The sequence below is a fragment of the Rhinichthys klamathensis genome, unplaced genomic scaffold, assembly GCF_029890125.1.
Source record: "Rhinichthys klamathensis goyatoka isolate OS25496 unplaced genomic scaffold, OSU_Roscu_1.1 h1tg000057l_1, whole genome shotgun sequence".
Classification (NCBI taxonomy): Eukaryota; Metazoa; Chordata; class Actinopteri; order Cypriniformes; family Leuciscidae; genus Rhinichthys; species Rhinichthys klamathensis.
The window spans coordinates 370,589-390,171 of NW_026606602.1; the positions used below are offsets into that span (position 1 = coordinate 370,589).

Genomic DNA, 19,583 nt, shown 5'->3' on the forward strand with positions numbered 1-19,583 from the left:
TCCCCACCATTTACTCATCTTTTACCCTCATGCCATCCAAGATATACGACTTTCCTTCTTCAGATTAACACAAATGAAGGTTTTGAGAAAAATAAAAAATACATATCTGAGAATACATATAATGCAAGCTCATGTGTTTCTAAAAGTTGGAGCATCAAACAGGACATACTGCAATAACTAGTAATCCATACGACCCGAATGGGTGGATCAATGTCTTTTGAAGTGAAACGATAAGTGTTTGTAAGAAAAATTACAATATTTTAAACTTTTTAATCTCTTCAGACTAACTGTATTAAGTTGTTTTTCAAATAAAGGTTTCCGAGTCAGTGACATAAGGTTGTGTGTATGTATTTTTATTGTACTTACCCAGTAACTACATGGAACAAGAGGGTAACAAACACCACTTTAATTTACAGCCTGCAAAGTCACACTTACCCTGTAACTACATGGAGCAAGAGTATATTCCCAGTATTTTAAAAAAATTGCAATAGTATTAGCTTTACTTGCCTTGAAACATGTAAGCCCAAACTTAAACATCTGCACTTTTACTATATAAAAAAAAAACTGTATAAATGTATAGATAGCCTATGTACCGGTACACAATTATTACAAAAAGGTACGCAGTGTATGTTCTTGCCAAATTGCTCCCAAATGTAAGATTGTTATGTCATAATAGTAGAATAAGAACCCCTTAGTTCTATAATACTTACAGTATACATTTTTTTTTATTTCTCCTGGTTGTTACCCCTTTATCCCCCAACGTTTACATATTGTTCCCTTATACTTACATGTAAGTACTTTATAGGTACACAATAATTACCAAAAGTTATGCTGTAAATTCGTCTTAATTACACAGTACTTTCCGGGCTGTAATCTAAAGTGTGCGTTACCCAAACTGCTTATTGACCTTGATCTATATATTCCTACAGGACAAACAACACCAAATAGACGGAGTAACAGAGCGCTTACTGAAGGCCCAGAAGCTGGCGATGCTTTCTTCAACGGTACGCTATCATGTGTTTGAGCTAAAAATACTACAAAACAGAAGATCTTTGTCAATGCTTTTATTGATTGGAGAAATTAAAGTTAAAAAGAGGTTGAAATTAAGATTTACATAAAGGAGATGCTGTATGTTCCTGTTACACTTAAACTGTCATCAATCAAGTAGTTTCTCTTTTAAAAATAAGATTTCTGTAGTAAAGATGAATTCAGAAAATGTTTAAATGCATGTTCAATCAAAGAACTTGTGAGCAGAACGACTTTTAATAAAGACTTCTAGCACAGATAAAAGCATGTTTGGCTGCTTTGCCATCGTCATTCCAGCAGTGGTTATCTAGGATAAAATAAACAATATTTTTTTCAGAATCAAAGACACTTTTATTAATGCAATTAACTTTATATTTAAATAGTTTGAAGAAATCTGTTATATTCATACCAAAGTTTATTTCCAGAGCGATCTCATTATAATTGTTATAATTGTCAGGTTGTCCAGTGCACCAGTAGTTGTAATCAAACACAGATCCATCAGTCCACATCCACTGTCCTTCCTAAAGAGTGAAAGGAGTGGTTATCTCTGTTCTGAAACTCATTTCACAAGTTCATTCATTGTTTACACACTCAATTATTGCAATTTATTAACTTTTTTCATTTATTTGTGCCCAAATTCATATTGCATCCATCTTACAGGGCTTTTTGAGCCAGATAATAAAAACATGTGAATTACTTTGAATCGGCATTAAAACAAATGTTAGGCAAAGTTAGCAGCTACGCTCGTCACAGTTGCTTATTTCATTATGAAATGTACCAACTGAACTAACCCACAAAAAATATGTTGAACGTGTGCATGAATGATCTGAATCTATGGCACAAACACTAAAAGCTCCAATCTCCTACTCTGACTTCAATCTCCTACTCTGACTTCAATCTCCTACTCTGACTTCTTCTACTCTGACTTCAATCTCCTACTCTGACTTCAATCTCCTACTCTGACTTCAATCTTCTACTCTGACTTCAATCTCCTACTCTGACTTCAATCTTCTACTCTGACTTCAATCTCCTACTCTGACTTCAATCTCCTACTCTGACTTCAATCTCCTACTCTGACTTCAATCTTCTACTCTGACTTCAATCTCCCACTCTGACTTCAATCTCCTACTCTGACTTCTTCTACTCTGACTTCAATCTCCCACTCTGACTTCAATCTCCTACTCTGACTTCAATCTCCTACTCTGACTTCAATCTCCTACTCTGACTTCAATCTCCTACTCTGACTTCAATCTCCTACTCTGACTTCAATCTTCCACTCTGACTTCAATCTCCTACTCTGACTTCAATCTCCTACTCTGACTTCAATCTCCTACTCTGACTTCAATCTCCTACTCTGACTTCAATCTTCTACTCTGACTTCAATCTTCTACTCTGACTTCAATCTCCCACTCTGACTTCAATCTCCTACTCTGACTTCAATCTTCTACTCTGACTTCAATCTCCTACTCTGACTTCAATCTCCTACTCTGACTTCAATCTTCTACTCTGACTTCAATCTCCCACTCTGACTTCAATCTCCCACTCTGACTTCAATCTCCTACTCTGACTTCAATCTCCCACTCTGACTTCAATCTTCTACTCTGACTTCAATCTTCTACTCTGACTTCAATCTCCCACTCTGACTTCAATCTCCTACTCTGACTTCAATCTTCTACTCTGACTTCAATCTCCTACTCTGACTTCAATCTCCTACTCTGACTTCAATCTTCTACTCTGACTTCAATCTCCCACTCTGACTTCAATCTCCCACTCTGACTTCAATCTTCTACTCTGACTTCAATCTCCCACTCTGACTTCAATCTCCTACTCTGACTTCAATCTCCCACTCTGACTTCAATCTCCTACTCTGACTTCAATCTTCTACTCTGACTTCAATCTCCCACTCTGACTTCAATCTCCTACTCTGACTTCTTCTACTCTGACTTCAATCTTCCACTCTGACTTCAATCTCCTACTCTGACTTCAATCTCCTACTTCAATCTCCTACTCTGACTTCAATCTCCTACTCTGACTTCAATCTCCTACTCTGACTTCTTCTACTCTGACTTCAATCTCCTACTCTGACTTCTTCTACTCTGACTTCAATCTCCTACTCTGACTTCTTCTACTCTGACTTCAATCTCCTACTCTGACTTCTTCTACTCTGACTTCAATCTTCTACTCTGACTACTCTGACTTCAATCTCCTACTCTGACTTCTTCTACTCTGACTTCAATCTTCTACTCTGACTTCAATCTCCTACTCTGACTTCTTCTACTCTGACTTCAATCTCCTACTCTGACTTCTTCTACTCTGACTTCAATCTCCTACTCTGACTTCTTCTACTCTTACTTCAATCTCCTACTCTGACTTCTTCTACTCTGACTTCAATCTCCTACTCTGACTACTCTGACTTCAATCTCCTACTCTGACTTCTTCTACTCTGACTTCAATCTTCTACTCTGACTTCAATCTTCTACTCTGACTTCAAGCTCATTAGATTAGATTAGATTCAACTTTATTGTCATTACACAAGTACAGGTACAAGGCAACGAAATGCAGTTTGGGTCTAACCAGAAGTGCAATAGCAGCAAGTGCAGGATATACAGTGGTTTCATAAGTGCAGTACATGGATATGTACTGAATAAATATAGAGTTGAATACTATTATAAACAGAATTTTTCAGATAGATTAGTCCTATGAATATAATATACAGATAACTCTTATTGTAAACAGAATTTACAGCTAGATATGTACTGAATATAATATACAGATGGCTATTACTATAAACAGAATTTTTACAGATATGTACAATGAACTAAAATGGCTAAAAATGGCTAATTTTAGCTCAATGGCTAAAATGAGCAGTATAACAATGGATTTAAAGTAGTGCAAATTAAGTTTGGACAGAAGCTATCCGAGTAAAAGTGCAGTGGAGAGTAATTGCATATTACAGTTGAGGTACGGTATTGCAAATGTATATGTAAACATTTGGTACTGTAAATAAACAGTCGGCAGTGCAAATTTATATTCCAGTCAGGTAAGTAGTGCAAGATACATATGTAAACAGTTGTTACTTTAATAATAGTCAGCAGTGCAAATGAACATTATAGCACATGTGATTGCCACTGACTCGCCGTGTGGAACAGTCTGTTGTGTAACAAGGGCAGGGGCTCTCAACATCCCAAGTGTCCAAACAACTACACATACGCCTGCCCTAAGCTATTTCATGTCACAATCAAGCGGCAACCTTCCAGTCTCTCTCTTGAATCCAACACAGAAGTGACTTAAACAGCAGTTCATCCACTGGCCACTAGAGACCGGCTGCAGAAGGGATAGACCCGCATGTTAAAATGCCCAACTTTACAGCAGAAAAAAACATGTTACAGTCTGGTGCAAAAAGTGGTTTTGGTCTATATTGCTAATTTTGCCCTTCATGACGACTGTGACGGGGGTGAATTTTTTTTATAACTCATCAGTTTGAATTATATTAAGCCCTAAAGTTCTACATAATTAAGGGCGTGGCCTCTTGAGTGACAGGTGGATTGCCGTTGATGTCACTACTAGCCATTTGTCTGCTGTCTGTTAGCGTCACGTCTCCTCAGCTAATCCGCCTCTCTGCACACTGTCGGTTATCCGGGAGTGACGCTGCCAAGATGGCGACGGCCGGCTCCGCCCACTTTGGGCTTCAAAAGCGCTCTTCAGAAACACTACCGGTGACGTCACAGACACTACGCACATATGTTTTTACAGTCTATGGTCACAATATATAAAGTCAATTTACGGAAATGCAAACGCAACTTTAAGAAAATGTAAAAATAATTAAACAAATGTTTTTTCATCTGCATAACCACTTACTTTTACAGCATCATGACCACCAATCCAAGTTCGTGTCGCACCAGGCACCATGTTCAGCAGAAGATCGTTTTCAGATCTACTGTGCACCGATACGAGATTCCCACCAAAAGTTTGACAGTACTTCTGAAAAGGCAGATTATTTTTTAAATAATCATTAATCAAAACTATTTGTTTTAGTATTTTGTAACATTATTAATGGTAAATTAAGTATTTCTCAGCATTACAGATGTGGGTAACACTTTATAATAATGTTCAGTTGTAAGTCATTTATAAGTGGTTAGTTAATGATGAACTAATCATTTACAAAACATGACTATGCATTTCATAAATGTTTAATAAATGATGTTACATTTTTCTGTATGTTTTGCTCACATCAGGTGTACAGTGGTTAAACTGTACATGTGTGTCAGAGAAGGTTATACCCTCACCAGTCAGCACTTACACTGCAGTGCACACTACACCTGTTATAGATGATGTGTAAACGCAGGAGTGAATCATTTACAGCACTTTCTGCTTCCCCTAATCTAAAGTGTAAACTAATCATCACTTGTAAATGTGTGACATAACATTCATAGATCTTTCTTACCCGTTACAAATGATCTGTACGTGTATTCAAGGCGTTTACAACACTTTCTGCACCCTCTAATTGCTACATACATACAAACAAATGCAACATAATTGATAAAAATGTAAAATGGAGCTCTATGGCGGTAGGCGATGGTGTTTTACTCCGGGCAGAACTGATGGAACGGCAGTTTCTTTCAGCTTTTCCCCTTCGTTTGGCCTAAAGCACTGTGTTCGTGGACTTCCCGTTTGAAACGTTGACTAAAAACACAGGTTTTTTGCTGCCGTTTACATGGTGACATGCAGGGCTCTCGCTCATGATGCATCACATGACCAGACGAGCCAATACATCTCTGCATGCGCAATTCAATACAACAACACATGTTTAAATTCTACAATCATTTAATTGAACTTATGAATAAGTTATTGTACCAGAATGTGGTGTGTTGCGAGTGGCTCATTATTGTGAAATAATACCCAAAGGAGGATCCTAACATTTCTTCAAAAACACTTATTTATTTGCGTTGCTTATTTAAGTTATACTACTTGTTATTTGAAGCTCATTTCACTAAACAACATATCTGAATATTTATTTGATGATCAGATTCTTCAAGTCAGATCAGATTCACTATCAAGAACTTTAGAAAAGAACAAATTTGTGTATATATTTGTTACATAACTATAATAGTGCTGCCAGTAGCACATTACCTCTGATGCCATCCAGTCAAGTGGTGTTGAGAAGAATTTGACACATTTCAGTCCAAATGCTGACCATCCAGTGGGACAGCCATCAGCTGTATGATATTCAAGAAACAGTGAGTATTTACATACACAATCATCGATTATGCTTAATAACCCAACAACATGTAGGTCATGTAAACACTTTAAATAGGGTTGCTATTGGGTAAATGTCATAAACTGTTTAAGTTACTCAAATAAGTACATAACTTCTTGGAAGAGTATAACATGTATTCTTTGCTCTCACTGTAATAACAATAATTATTTCAATAGTAACCTGCTGCGTCCCCCTGAGAGAAGGTCATGAGAAGAAGCAGAAGTGTCAGCTTTTCCATGGTTATCCTGGGAATGAATTGTTGAAGCAAATTCAAAGTCTTTCTGGTTCAGGTCTCAAAGGAAGCTCTCAGTGTCGAAGTTCCAGGTCTCAGAAGAAATAACTTTATTGAACAATTTATCTGTTTTCCTATCGCTAGGTACCCAATAGGCTTCCTTATATCTATCTTCCCTTTTTTGCCCCTCCTCGTGATATCGCTACTGTTATGATATGTCAAACATCTTGTATAACATGTTTTTCAGGACATCCAGTGCTTCCCTCTCCCTCTCCTACAGGACTTTGGCTACTTCTCCGCCTGTAACTCTCTGACCTGTTTCTCTGTCTGGAACATCAGCATATAAACTTTATACATGAGACAAAATAAATTCCCCAATACATCAGCAGCAAAGGTAAAATATGCCTGTGCATTGTGAATTTTTTTTTTACAAAGATACCAAGCAAGATCAAAGATATCTGAACTGCAAAAACAAAACAATAAATGCACTTAATCAGTATTTTAGGATTATTTTATAATAATAATAAATAAAAAAAGCTTAATGAGCTGCAATAAATATTAAGACATAAATGTAAATTATACATATTGTTTCACTGGCAGAATTTTATTCACTTAAAGAGATAGTTCAAATGAAAATTGTCATAATTTACTCACCCTTTTATTGTTCCTAAACTGTATGAATTTCTTTATTTCGTGATACTACAACAATAAGTCATTGGGGTCCAATTTTGTTTTAAACCGCACAGATTTCCATTCTATGAAACATTCCTCAAAATATCCTCTTTTGTGTTTCATGCAAAAAAGAAAATCAGACAGCTTTGGAACGGCATGAAGGTAAGAATATCATGACAGAATTTTCATGTACGGATTAACAATCTCATTTTTATGCTATAAACACGTGTCAAGATCTGTCAGTCTGTGAGGAAATAACAGCAGGATGCAGTATGCAAGTAAAAACTCAGTTTAATGGATAATTCAGACTGAAACAATGAAGCAGGCACAAGTCGGGGACAACACTCAGATGGACAGTGAAGCAGGGACGAGATGGCGATCCGGTGGTAAACAGGCGATGACGTGCTCGAGTGAATCCCAGGGAAAGTGAACATCCAGATGACACGAAGAACTGACGAACATCCAGACGAGGAACAGCAGACGAGGAACAGCAGACGAGGCACGAGCACAGGAAACACACCGGGGAACAACCACAACGATCTGACAACAAGCGAGAGAATTGCTGAGTATTTAAAGGGAACTGGAATGGATGACAGCTGGCGACACTAATCAGCACAATGAGTAACCACACCCACACAATACACTCACGCAGACACATCAGCGTGAGACAGCCGATTCATAAACCGTGACAGTACCCCTCCTCCTAAGAACGCCTCCTGGCGTTCTCAGACTCCCTTACCTGTCGATTGTAATCATCGATAAGGGAGTGATCCAGGATGTCTCTAGCCGGTACCCAACTTCTCTCCTCCGGACCGTAACCCTCCCAGTCCACCAAGTACTGAAATCCTCGTCCCCTCCGTCTCGAGTCCAGAATGCGGTTAACCGAATATGTGGGTTCCCCATCTACGAGTCGCGGCGGGGGGGGAACCGGGGCAGGCGGATTAATGTGAGAATGAAACACGGGTTTGATTTTAGACACATGGAAGGCGGGGTGAATTCTCCTGTACGCAGGAGGGAGTTTGAGTCGGACTGTCACCGGACTAATAATCTTGGTGACAGGAAACGGGACAATAAATTTAGGAGCTAACTTGTTAGACACGGAGCGGAGAGGAATATTCTTGGTAGAAAGCCACACTTTTTGACCCACGACGTAAACGGGAGGCTTTGACCGGTGGCGATCGGCCTTGGCCTTCATGCGCCTCCCTGCTTGGAGTAGAGTCTCACGGGCTCTAGTCCAAGTACGGTGGCACCTCTGGACGAATGCGTGAGCGGAGGGGACCGCGACCTCGGATTCCAGACTCGGAAAAATTGGTGGCTGGTAACCTAAACTACACTTAAATGGCGAGAGGCCCGTGGATGACACTGGTAATGAATTGTGGGCGTACTCCACCATAGAAAGCTGTTGGCTCCAGGACGACGGATTCTTGGCAACCAAACATCGCAACATTCTTTCGAGGTCCTGATTGGCTCGCTCAGACTGGCCATTACTCTGGGGATGATAGCCCGAGGACAGACTGACCGTGGCCCCCAGTAATTTACAAAATTCCTGCCAAAATCTGGATACGAATTGGGAACCCCTGTCAGAGACCACGTCCATCGGGAGGCCATGTAACCGAAAAACGTGATCTATGACAGTGACCGCTGTCTCCTTGGCTGAAGGTAATTTGGGCAAGGGAATGAAATGTGCCGCCTTCGAGAACCGGTCCACTACGGTTAAAACAACCGTCATGCCATTGGAAGGCGGGAGGGCGGTGACAAAATCTAGAGCGATGTGGGACCAGGGTCTCGAAGGGACAGACAGCGGTCGAAGTAACCCGTCTGGGGGTTGGTTAGATGTCTTACTAGTGGCACAGACTGAGCAAGCCAAAACAAAATCGTGAATGTCGCGAGCCATCAATGGCCACCAAAATCGTTGTTTAACTAGAAACCTGGTGCGAGTCACTCCTGGATGGCAAGCCACGTTGGAGCAATGACCCCATCTAATAACGTCGGACCGTAACCCCTCCGGAACAAATAATCGGCTCGGTGGACAACCAGGCGGAGGCGTTACCCCTTCTAAGGCTGTCTTGACCTTCGATTCGACCTCCCATACCAGACTGGAGATGACAACTTTCTCAGGTAAAATACACTCGGGAGTCACCGGGCGTTCGGATGGATCAAAAATACGAGATAAAGAGTCGGGTTTGATGTTTTTGGACCCGGGGCGGTACGAGAGAACAAAATCAAAACGACCGAAAAAAAGAGCTCACCGAGCCTGCCTGGAGTTGAGTCTTTTAGCAGATCTGATATATTCAAGATTCTTATGGTCGGTCCAAACGATAAAGGGAACCCCCGAACCCTCTAACCAATGACGCCACTCCTCCAACGCTAGTTTAACTGCCAACAACTCTCTATTACCAATGTCATAATTACGTTCGGCAGACGATAGTCGATGAGAAAGAAACGCGCAGGGATGCATCTTGTCGTCTGAGGAAGCGCGTTGTGAAAGCACTGCTCCTACTCCCACCTCTGACGCGTCGACCTCCACCACGAACTGACGTGTGGGATCAGGGGTGACAAGAATGGGAGCCGAAACGAAGCGACTTTTGAGGTTGTTGAACACTGCCTCGGTAGTGTCCGACCACCTGAACGTCGTTCGGGGGGAGGTCAAGGCAGTCAGAGGTGCGACTAGTTGGCTGAAATTACGAATGAAACGTCGGTAAAAATTGGCGAATCCCAGAAACCGCTGTAGGGCCTTACGGGAATCTGGACTTGGCCAATCTACCACAGCCTTAACCTTGTCAGGATCCATGCGCACTCCCTCAGAAGAGATGATGTACCCTAAGAAGGGAACAGACTGTGCGTGAAACGAGCATTTCTCCGCCTTGACAAAAAGCCCATTCTCTAACAACCTCTGGAGCACTCGCCTGACGTGTTGAACGTGTTCCTGGAGAGACGAAGAAAAAATCAATATGTCATCCAGGTAAACATATATGAACTGATCTACCATGTCTCTCAACACGTCATTCACGAGTGCTTGAAAAACCGCTGGGGAGTTGGAAAGCCCGAACGGCATAACCAAATATTCAAAGTGCCCCCTAGGGGTATTAAAAGCGGTTTTCCATTCATCCCCCTTCCTGATGCGAACCAAATGATATGCATTACGTAAGTCCAGTTTCGTGAAAATGGATGCTCCCTGCAACCTCTCGAAAGCTGAAGACATCAACGGCAAAGGGTAAGAGTTCTTTACCGTGATGTTATTCAGCTCTCGGTAATCAATGCAAGGTCGCAGAGAACCATCCTTCTTCCCAATGAAAAAGAACCCCGCCCCCGCAGGAGAAGAGGAAGGTTGGATGAACCCAGAGGCCAGAGAATCAGAAATATATTTCTCCATGGCCTCCCTCTCGGGAACAGAAAGAGAGTAAAGTTTGCCCTTAGGCGGAGATTTACCTGGCAGTAGATCTATCGCACAGTCATAGGAACGATGCGGAGGAAGAGAAGCAGCGCGAGACTTACTGAACACCTCCTTCAGGTCTTGGTACTCCGCGGGCACGTTAGACAAATCCGCTGCCTCACTCTGAAACATAGAACCAGACACAGAAGGACAGGCAGACACTAAACAAGACTCATGACAGTGGTTACTCCATGTGGAGACAGTGTTAGTGCACCAATCGATCCGGGGGTTGTGCCTGGAAAGCCACGGGTGTCCCAAAACCACTGGTGCAAGTGGTGAGTCCATGAGAAAAAATGAAATGAGTTCTGTGTGATTTCCAGAAGTGATTAGGGTAATGTCTTCAGTAGCATGTGTAATGAGGGGAAGTTCTTGACCATTGAGTGCGTTGACTGTAATCTGGTGCGAGAGAGGAGTGACGGGAATCTGAAGCTTAAGTGCAAGTTTGAAGTCCATGAAATTACCCTCCGCTCCCGAATCCAGTAGTGCGTTGGTGCAGTGCGTCGACTGTCGCCATCTCAGTCTTACCAGGAGGAGGGTTGATGATGGTGATGAGGTCTTCTCGGCGGAGATCCCACCCGATAGTAGCCTCATACTTACCACCGGGCTTGCTCTTTTACCGGGCAGGAGTGGATGAAGTGACCTGCCCGGCCACAGTAGAGACAGAGTCCCTGGGATCTCCGCCTCTCCCTCTCCTCCCGGGAAAGCCGAGCTCTCCCCACCTGCATGGGTTCGTGGTCGAATGCGGGGCTGACCGCGCTCGCACCACCGGGCTGGTGGTCTTCCGGGCTGGACTGGGAACGGCTGGGGCGCGTCAGTCTGGTCCAGAGGTGGGTAGTAACGAGTTACATTTACTCCGTTACATTTACTTGAGTAAGTTTTTGAAAAATATATACTTCTAGGAGTAGTTTTAAATCACTATACTTTTTACTTTTACTTGAGTAGATTTGTGAAGAAGAAACTGTACTCTTACTCCGCTACATTAGGCTACAATGAGCTCGTTACTTTTCTTTTCACCTCTTTGGTATTCTACGCATTGTTTTTTATCCGTATGCCTCATTTTAATGTTTTATTTTGACAGAGAGAGAGAGACTTCCGCTAAAGGCTCCACCACGTGACTGTGTTTCACCAATCAAACGTAGTTGTGCAGTCTCACTCATCACGTGACCAAACTCAATCTCAACGGCGGGACGGGTTAGCTGTACAGTCGTAGGCTCGTAGCAAAACAAAAATGTCAGAAACCGTCAGCAATGCAGACACAGACGATCAGGAGGAACACCCCTGGCCTCATATTGAAAGCATGTTTACCTTAGTAAAAGTGCGAAACAGCAGCTACATTATGCGGTGTCTTCTGTGTCTACCAAAACAAACGGACATTTCAGCATTCAAAAACTCAACATCTAACTTGAGGAAACATGTAGCGGTAAGTGTTCTAAATTCGTTTTCTTTTCTTTTTTTGTTGCTGTGGATAGGCGAATGTTTGTCTTTTAGGTTACACGTTTTAAATAGGGCTGTCGAACAAAAAAAAGTTTCGAAAACGAAAATAGGGAATTGATTTTAACGTCCTTTCTTTTTTCTACCAAAAATGTGTTTTAGGTGGATACACTGTACAATACAGTACACAGAACATGTAGGATGTTGGAAAATAACAATGTCTTTTTTGTTTACAAAATGCTTTTTAATATTCGCTATTACTTCAATGCAAGTGAACAAGCGCGCCGTTATTTGTTGCTTAGTGACGTGTGTGTTCAAGCAAGCCAGAAATGTGCAGATTCTGCGCAATACGCTGTATTTAATATATCGTGAGGACTCATGAGTTGCGTATTTGCGCTAAATCCGCGCATATTTGGCTACACGAACTTCCCCAGCAAAGTGAGTAAACATTAAAACACGACAAATTGGCTCGTGATTTGAGAGCGTTTCCCGCCAAAGTTAATTTTTACCCGTATTTGCCGGGTTGGCGGGAGTTAATCTCAATCCCTGAATGTTGCAATCCTGTTTGTCATTGTGCATGAAACTTCACGCCAATAAATCATCAGAAATATTGCTCACTTGTGCGCGTCTCCAAGCGCCCTCTTTACGCTCGTCCTAATGCCTGTTAGTTGTCCGTGGATTTGCCTATATTTTTGGTGTTGAAAATGGAAACGTCTTTAGACATGGAAAATCGATTTTACAATCTATTCAATGAACACTTGTGTCTCAAAAATCGAAAAGGATTTTTTTCACAAAAGTGACAGCCCTAGTTTTAAACATTTCCTATATATCCATCCAAATTTGATGTAATAAGTCTCTTTTAATGTCTTGATCCCCCTGTAGCCTCACAGATTTATTTATTTTTATCCACAGAGGGTTCATCCCAACAAACTGTCTAAGTACACAGACTTACTAGAGAACCACAGAAAGCGCAAGTCCTCCTCTTCCAGTGATACTCCTGTGAAAAATGCAAAAATTCCAGCCTTCGCTGCCCCAGGGCGGGTAACACAAGCAACGCTCGACAAGCTGGTGCTAAATTTTGTATGTGAGGCAAACCAGCCATTTTCTGTGGTTGAGACGCCATCCTTCAAGACTTTGATAGAAACCTTGCAACCTCATACAGTAATGACAAGGAAAACGTTATGCACAAGAATACAAGAAGCTGCAAAACACAAGAAGAGCATAATAATCAAAAAGCTGAGTGCTGTGAACTATGTTGCTACCACAACAGACTGCTGGTCTGCCAGACAACATAGCTACTTAGGTGTCACCTGTCACTGGATAGACGACACTTCACTGGAGAGGCACTCCGCTGCATTGGCTTGTAGACCTGTCAAAGGCTCGCACACGTTTGACGTCCTTGCTGCTGCATTAGAGGAAATACATTCTGAGTACCACATCAGGGAAAAAGTGACCAGGACAACAACAGACAGTGGCTCAAACTTCCTGAAGGCCTTCCGATTATATGGTGAGGAGGAAGCCACCAATGTACAAGAGGAGAGTGACTCCACCCTTGATGATGCAATAGAAGATCAGAGTGAGTCAGAGGTGGAGTATCAAGATGTGGAGTATCAAGATGTGTCTGCTATTCTGGATGACAACCCAGGCCTTGAGTACCAACTTCCAAGGCACCAAAAGTGTGCATGCCATCTCCTCAATCTTATATCCACAGTTGATACCAATGCTACAGGAGGAGCTGCAAACGAAACCTACAAGAGGCTGTCTCGGTCTGCTTTTGCAAAATGTCATGCTCTTTGGAATAAAACCAGCAGGTCAACCATGGCTCATGAAACAGTGCAACGTGAATGCAAGCTGCAGTTTCTCCGACCCAATCAGACACGCTGGAGCTCCCTCTTCCTCGCTGTAGAAAGGATTGTGCGCATTCACCGAGAGCAAGGAGAACAAGCAATTCGCAATGTCTGCACAGCATTAAAGATAAAGATGTAAGTTGACTTTTTTTTTCTTTTTTTTAAAAGAATAATACAAATAAATAAGCCTTGCTGATTAATGGGTGAATCTCAAGTAACTAAGTTTTCTTTGCATGGTGGTGTGACAATTGTGGATGACTTAACCAAATCAACTATTTTATTTTTTATTTATTTGTGTATTTAACATGTACAATACAGAATAAAGACATTATACTAGAAATAGCTATAAGTAATTTTTATTATCGTTACATCTTTTATAGGTTCCATCCAGCTGAAATGGGTTTTTTGGATGAGTATGCTGCTGTGATGAAGCCTGTTGCCATGGCCCTTAATATCCTTCAAGGGGAGTTATCTGTGCATATGGGCCTCCTGCTGCCAACACTTTACCAGTTGCGGGACAAGCTGAAGAGGTTGGAGTCATCTTGCAAAATGTGTACACCTCTTGTTCACGCCCTGCAGCAAGGGATCCAGAAACGTTTTGGAGACGTCATGAAAGAGCCTGAGCTGATTGCTGCAGCAATACTCCTACCAAGATTCAGAACATCCTGGACCACAGAGGAGAACATCTTAAATGCTGGTAAATATACTTGTTTATCAATTAAAATGTGAACTAGTAGAAATTGACCTATATGCAGTAAATCTGTATAATGTTACTGTCATTTAGGATTATAGTGTGTCAGTGACAAACCACAGGGCGGCAATATAGTTAGAAGCTCAGGTAGCTTTTAATGTTAAACATCAGCAGCTTGACAGTCTATACAGTAGAACGGTAAGAATAATGTGCAGACCTAATTATTTATCTCGCCACAGGCCTTGACTACATAAGAAATCACCTCGACACAGACTTGGATGATGTCAGCACAAACAACAGCCTCTCTGATGAAGACGACTTCTTTGCGTCCATGGAGTTGGGAAAAATCACAAGTAGGAGAGCTGGAGAGGTACCTTGCATGTCTGTCCCCTGCAGGTATGGATATACTCCACACCTTTCCTCACATCAAGAAGCTGTCACTCAAAGTCAACACTGGTCTTCCTGCATCTGCAGCCTGTGAGAGACTTTTCAGTCATGCAGGACTCCTGTTCACTGCCGGTCACAGCAAGAACCTTGAGAGCCAACTACTGTTGAAGCTTAATAGTGACATCACTGAGTGATTCTTTGGTGAATGGTGAAATTGTTTGTATCTGCATGTTCACACACACCACACACACACCACACACACACCACACACACACCACACACACACCACACACACACCACACACACACCACACACACACCACACACACACCACACACACACCACACACACACACACACACACACACACACACACACACACACACAGTTTATGAGAGTTTATGGGCTGCCTTGTTCTAGTTCTGCCTACAGAGCCTGTAAAAAAAGTGTCAAGGTTTGAAAATTTGTGTTACTTGTGCTTATTTATTTTATTTATATTTTATTAACAATATTTTATTTAAGTACTTGAATTTACCTGGATTATTTTAATTTACACTATTATGTAATTAATTTAAATTTATTTTATTGATTGGATGAACTATAATTTGCCTAAAGATGATTATTTTGTATTTTTGTCTGTCTGGTTGAACGCTTGAGTTAAAAAATAAATCAGACGTTACTCAACAGTTACTCAGTACTTGAGTAGTTTTTTCACCAAGCACTTTTTTACTCTTACTCAAGTAATTATTTGGATGACTACTTTTTACTTTTACTTGAGTAATTTTATTCTGAAGTAACAGTACTTTTACTTGAGTAAAATTTTTGGCTACTTTACCCACCTCTGGTCTGGTCACACGATTCAGGCGAGAGTCCACTCTCAGCGCAAGTTCCACCAGTCCGTTCAGTGTCTCCGGTAAGTCCATCGCGTATATTTCCTTTTGAACGCGGTCAGCCAACCCATGCAGGAACATATCCCACTGCGCCTCCTCGTTCCAACGGCACTCTGCGGCCAGGGTGCGGAACCGAATGGAGAAGTCCGCCACCGAGCCTTCTCCCTGTCGCAGTTCGGCGAGTAATCTGGCCGCCTCCTTACCCGCCACTGCACGGTCGAAAACCCTCTTCATCTCCTCGGAGAGTGCCTGGAACGAGGTGCAGCAGTCGTCTCCGTTCTCCCACACCGCCGTTCCCCAAAGTGCTGCTCTCCCTGACAGCAGGGTTAGCACGAAGGCTACTTTGGCGTGTTCGCTCTGGAAAGTGCGTGGCTGTAAGGCAAAATGCATAGAACATCTTGTGAGGAATGCTCTGCAATACTCCGGTTCACCGGAATATCCCTCTGGTGTGGGTAGGCGTGGCTCTGGTCTCTCAACTGCTGCAGGCATCGGTGGTGGGGGAACGGGCGGTGTGGGGGGCGCAGTGGGAGTCTGTAAAAGTTGTACCTGTTGGGTGAGCTCGGACACCTGCTTCACGAGTGCTTGCACCGCACGACCTGTGCCCGAGATGCTCTCTGCTTGTTGGTCCATACGTGAGATACTGTGAGCGATGAAATCGTTGAGCTGTGATGAACTTGCTGCATCCATGGTTGGTCAGATCGTTCTGTGAGGAAATAACAGCAGGATGCAGTATGCAAGTAAAAACTCAGTTTAATGGATAATTCAGACTGAAACAATGAAGCAGGCACAAGTCGGGGACAACACTCAGATGGACAGTGAAGCAGGGACGAGATGGCGATCCGGTGGTAAACAGGCGATGACGTGCTCGAGTGAATCCCAGGGAAAGTGAACATCCAGATGACACGAAGAACTGACGAACATCCAGACGAGGAACAGCAGACGAGGAACAGCAGACGAGGCACGAGCACAGGAAACACACCGGGGAACAACCACAACGATCTGACAACAAGCGAGAGAATTGCTGAGTATTTAAAGGGAACTGGAATGGATGACAGCTGGTGACACTAATCAGCACAATGAGTAACCACACCCACACAATACACTCACGCAGACACATCAGCGTGAGACAGCCGATTCATAAACCGTGACACAGTGTTACAAAACAAAATATACACCGTCTGAAAACAATTTTTTTACTGAAATGTAGAGATATTAAAATACTCACATGTTTATTTCAGAATGTGCCGTCAAAAGTTCAGTAATGCTGCAGTGATGCTGTATGAAGCACTTTTCCCTATTTTTATACTATATGTCATATGTAAATCACAAGTGGGATAATATTTAAAAAAATATTGATCATTTTGACAAACTTTCTTTTAGACTAGGTATAATTTGAAAGTTGGTGGAGTGAGAATTGGGTGGATATCAAAGATATTTGATACCTTCCCATATGGAAAAGGTTTGCTAAAAACACCTGTGATTCTTATATGTTCCAACAGAATATTGTAAGGGACATATATGCTGCAAAATCCACATATATAAATTGCATAATATTAATGTATTTTTAATCATATATGTCATATACTGTATGTCCTACGTACAAAAGCCATATAGGTTTTCTTGATGTAAAAACGTAGGAAAATAATGCTAATTTAATATTCATGTCCAGCATATATCTTAAAGTATTCAAGTATTAGCTCACTTTAATTTAATTTAATTTAATTTAATCAGTTTAAAGTTACAGGGACAGTGCACATTAATGCACGCTTACGTAAATGTGCCAGTTTAGCCATCTTGGCTAATTTTCAACTGTAGTCACTGGGCAGATGTAATGACCGATAAAATACATTCAGACAATCAACAATACTAATACATACATTAAAACACATTTCATAAAGTTCATAAAATACGTTAAACAAGGACAACAAATCAAAACATGATTCAAATGATTTAAAAAACTACAGAATATGGGTACACACTTGATTATCTTTTAACCATGATTTTAATTTAAACTTAAATAGCCCATATGAAACACAGTCTCTGATAGACGTAGGCAAACTGTTCCAAGTGTGAGCTGCTCTCACAGAAAAAGCTGACTGACCAAAGGCAGTTCTTCTCATTTGTATTGCACAGTCACCTCTTGTTACAGACCTTGTATGGCAGTAATCTTTTGTTTTATAAAAGCAGTTAGTGGTGGGGGAGCTAAGCAATGTAAGATTTTAAAAACAAGACAAGAGTCTGTGAATTTAATAAGATTGTCCCAAGTCATTAAATTATGTTTTTTTTTATGCAGTAACAGTGGTGATAGGTATTTGGCTTCCTATCAAGCACCTTAGAAGCTTGATGGTACAATGACTGCACAGGTTTAAGGGTTGTGCTGGAGGCTTGTGCCCAGCTAGCCAAACAGTACAACAAATGTGGCATGATCATGGCATTAAAATATATTGTAGCTGCCTTTGTAGTCAGACAATTTCTTATATGACGGAAATTTGACATGTTAAATTTTACTATATTTATAACTTTTTTAATTGTTTTTTTTTTAATGTTAGATTAGAATCAATTATTATACCTAAATATTTGAAATCAGATACCATTGACAGTTGTTCCCCTGCAATATAAATATTGGCTACAGAATTATCTGTTGACCTCTTTGTGAAGAACATACATGCGGTTTTCTTTATGTTTAAATAAAGACAGGAATCACTAAGCCATTGCATAACATCGTCCATCACTGCCGTGAGCTTGTATGCTGCTTGCTGCTTGTTCGGCGCATGTACATAAATGACAGTGTCGTCTGCATACATTTGAATCTCAGACTCATTGCATACAGTCGGAAGATCATTTATGTACAGGCTAAACAACAGGGGCCCCAAAATTGATCCCTGAGGTACACCAATATTACAACTAATGGCCGATGATACCTCATCATTTATCCTAACCCTTTGCTCTCTGTGTTCCAGATAGGACTGCATCCATTTCATTACATTGGGGGAGACATTAAACATTGACAGTTTTTTTAATAGGACACCATGATCCACAGTGTCAAACGCTTTCTTTAGGTCTAAGAATATAGCCCCAACAACTCCTCCTTTGTCTAACTTTGATTTCACATTCTCCAGAAAAAAAACAGTTTGCAGTTTCCGTTGAATGATTCGATCTAAAACCAAACTGCATAGGATGCAGTGTAAATGGGCTGTTGCTGAGGTGGCTAGTGAGTTGTTCTACTACAAATCTCTCAATTACTTTTGACACAATAGGTAATATACTAATTGGTCTGTAGTTACAGACCTTTGAAGTATCACCTATTTTGTGGATCGGTGTTATTATAGCTGTCTTCCACGCTTTTGGGTAAATTCCTTCATTAATGGATCTATTAATAATCTGTGTTAATGGACTAGACAAACATTCATTAAACACTTTCAAGAACATTGTGTCCAGTCCATACACATCTTTAGCTTTGGAATTTTTTAGGGAATTTATTATCATTCTCACTTTAGCTTCGGATATTTCATGAATCTCAAATACAGGTTTATCATAATTTACAGGCATCATAGTTAATGGATTAATAGATTGATTATGTATCAGTGTCGATACTGATTCTACAAAGTATGAATTAAAAGCTGATACTATTTGAGCTTCGTCATGGGTAATACTATTATTTATATAGATTTCGAGGCTCTGTTTATTACCACTATGATGTTTTCCTGTCAGCCTCTTTA

The 19,583-nt window shown here is 41.1% G+C and overlaps 1 protein-coding gene across 1 annotated transcript; it reads right to left on the reverse strand.

Annotated features, from left to right (window-relative positions):
- Window positions 1–1,262: 1,262 nt before the first annotated feature.
- LOC130083618 (galactose-specific lectin nattectin-like) lies at window positions 1,263–6,631 on the reverse strand. Its single transcript, XM_056248734.1, has 4 exons — window positions 6,464–6,631; window positions 6,157–6,242; window positions 4,885–5,007; window positions 1,263–1,547 (listed from the first exon to the last, which is right to left on the reverse strand). The coding sequence occupies exons 1-4, from the start codon at window positions 6,519–6,521 to the stop codon at window positions 1,263–1,265; spliced, it is 552 nt and encodes a 183-aa protein (XP_056104709.1). The 5' UTR covers window positions 6,522–6,631.
- Between the last annotated feature and the right edge of the window lie 12,952 nt (window positions 6,632–19,583).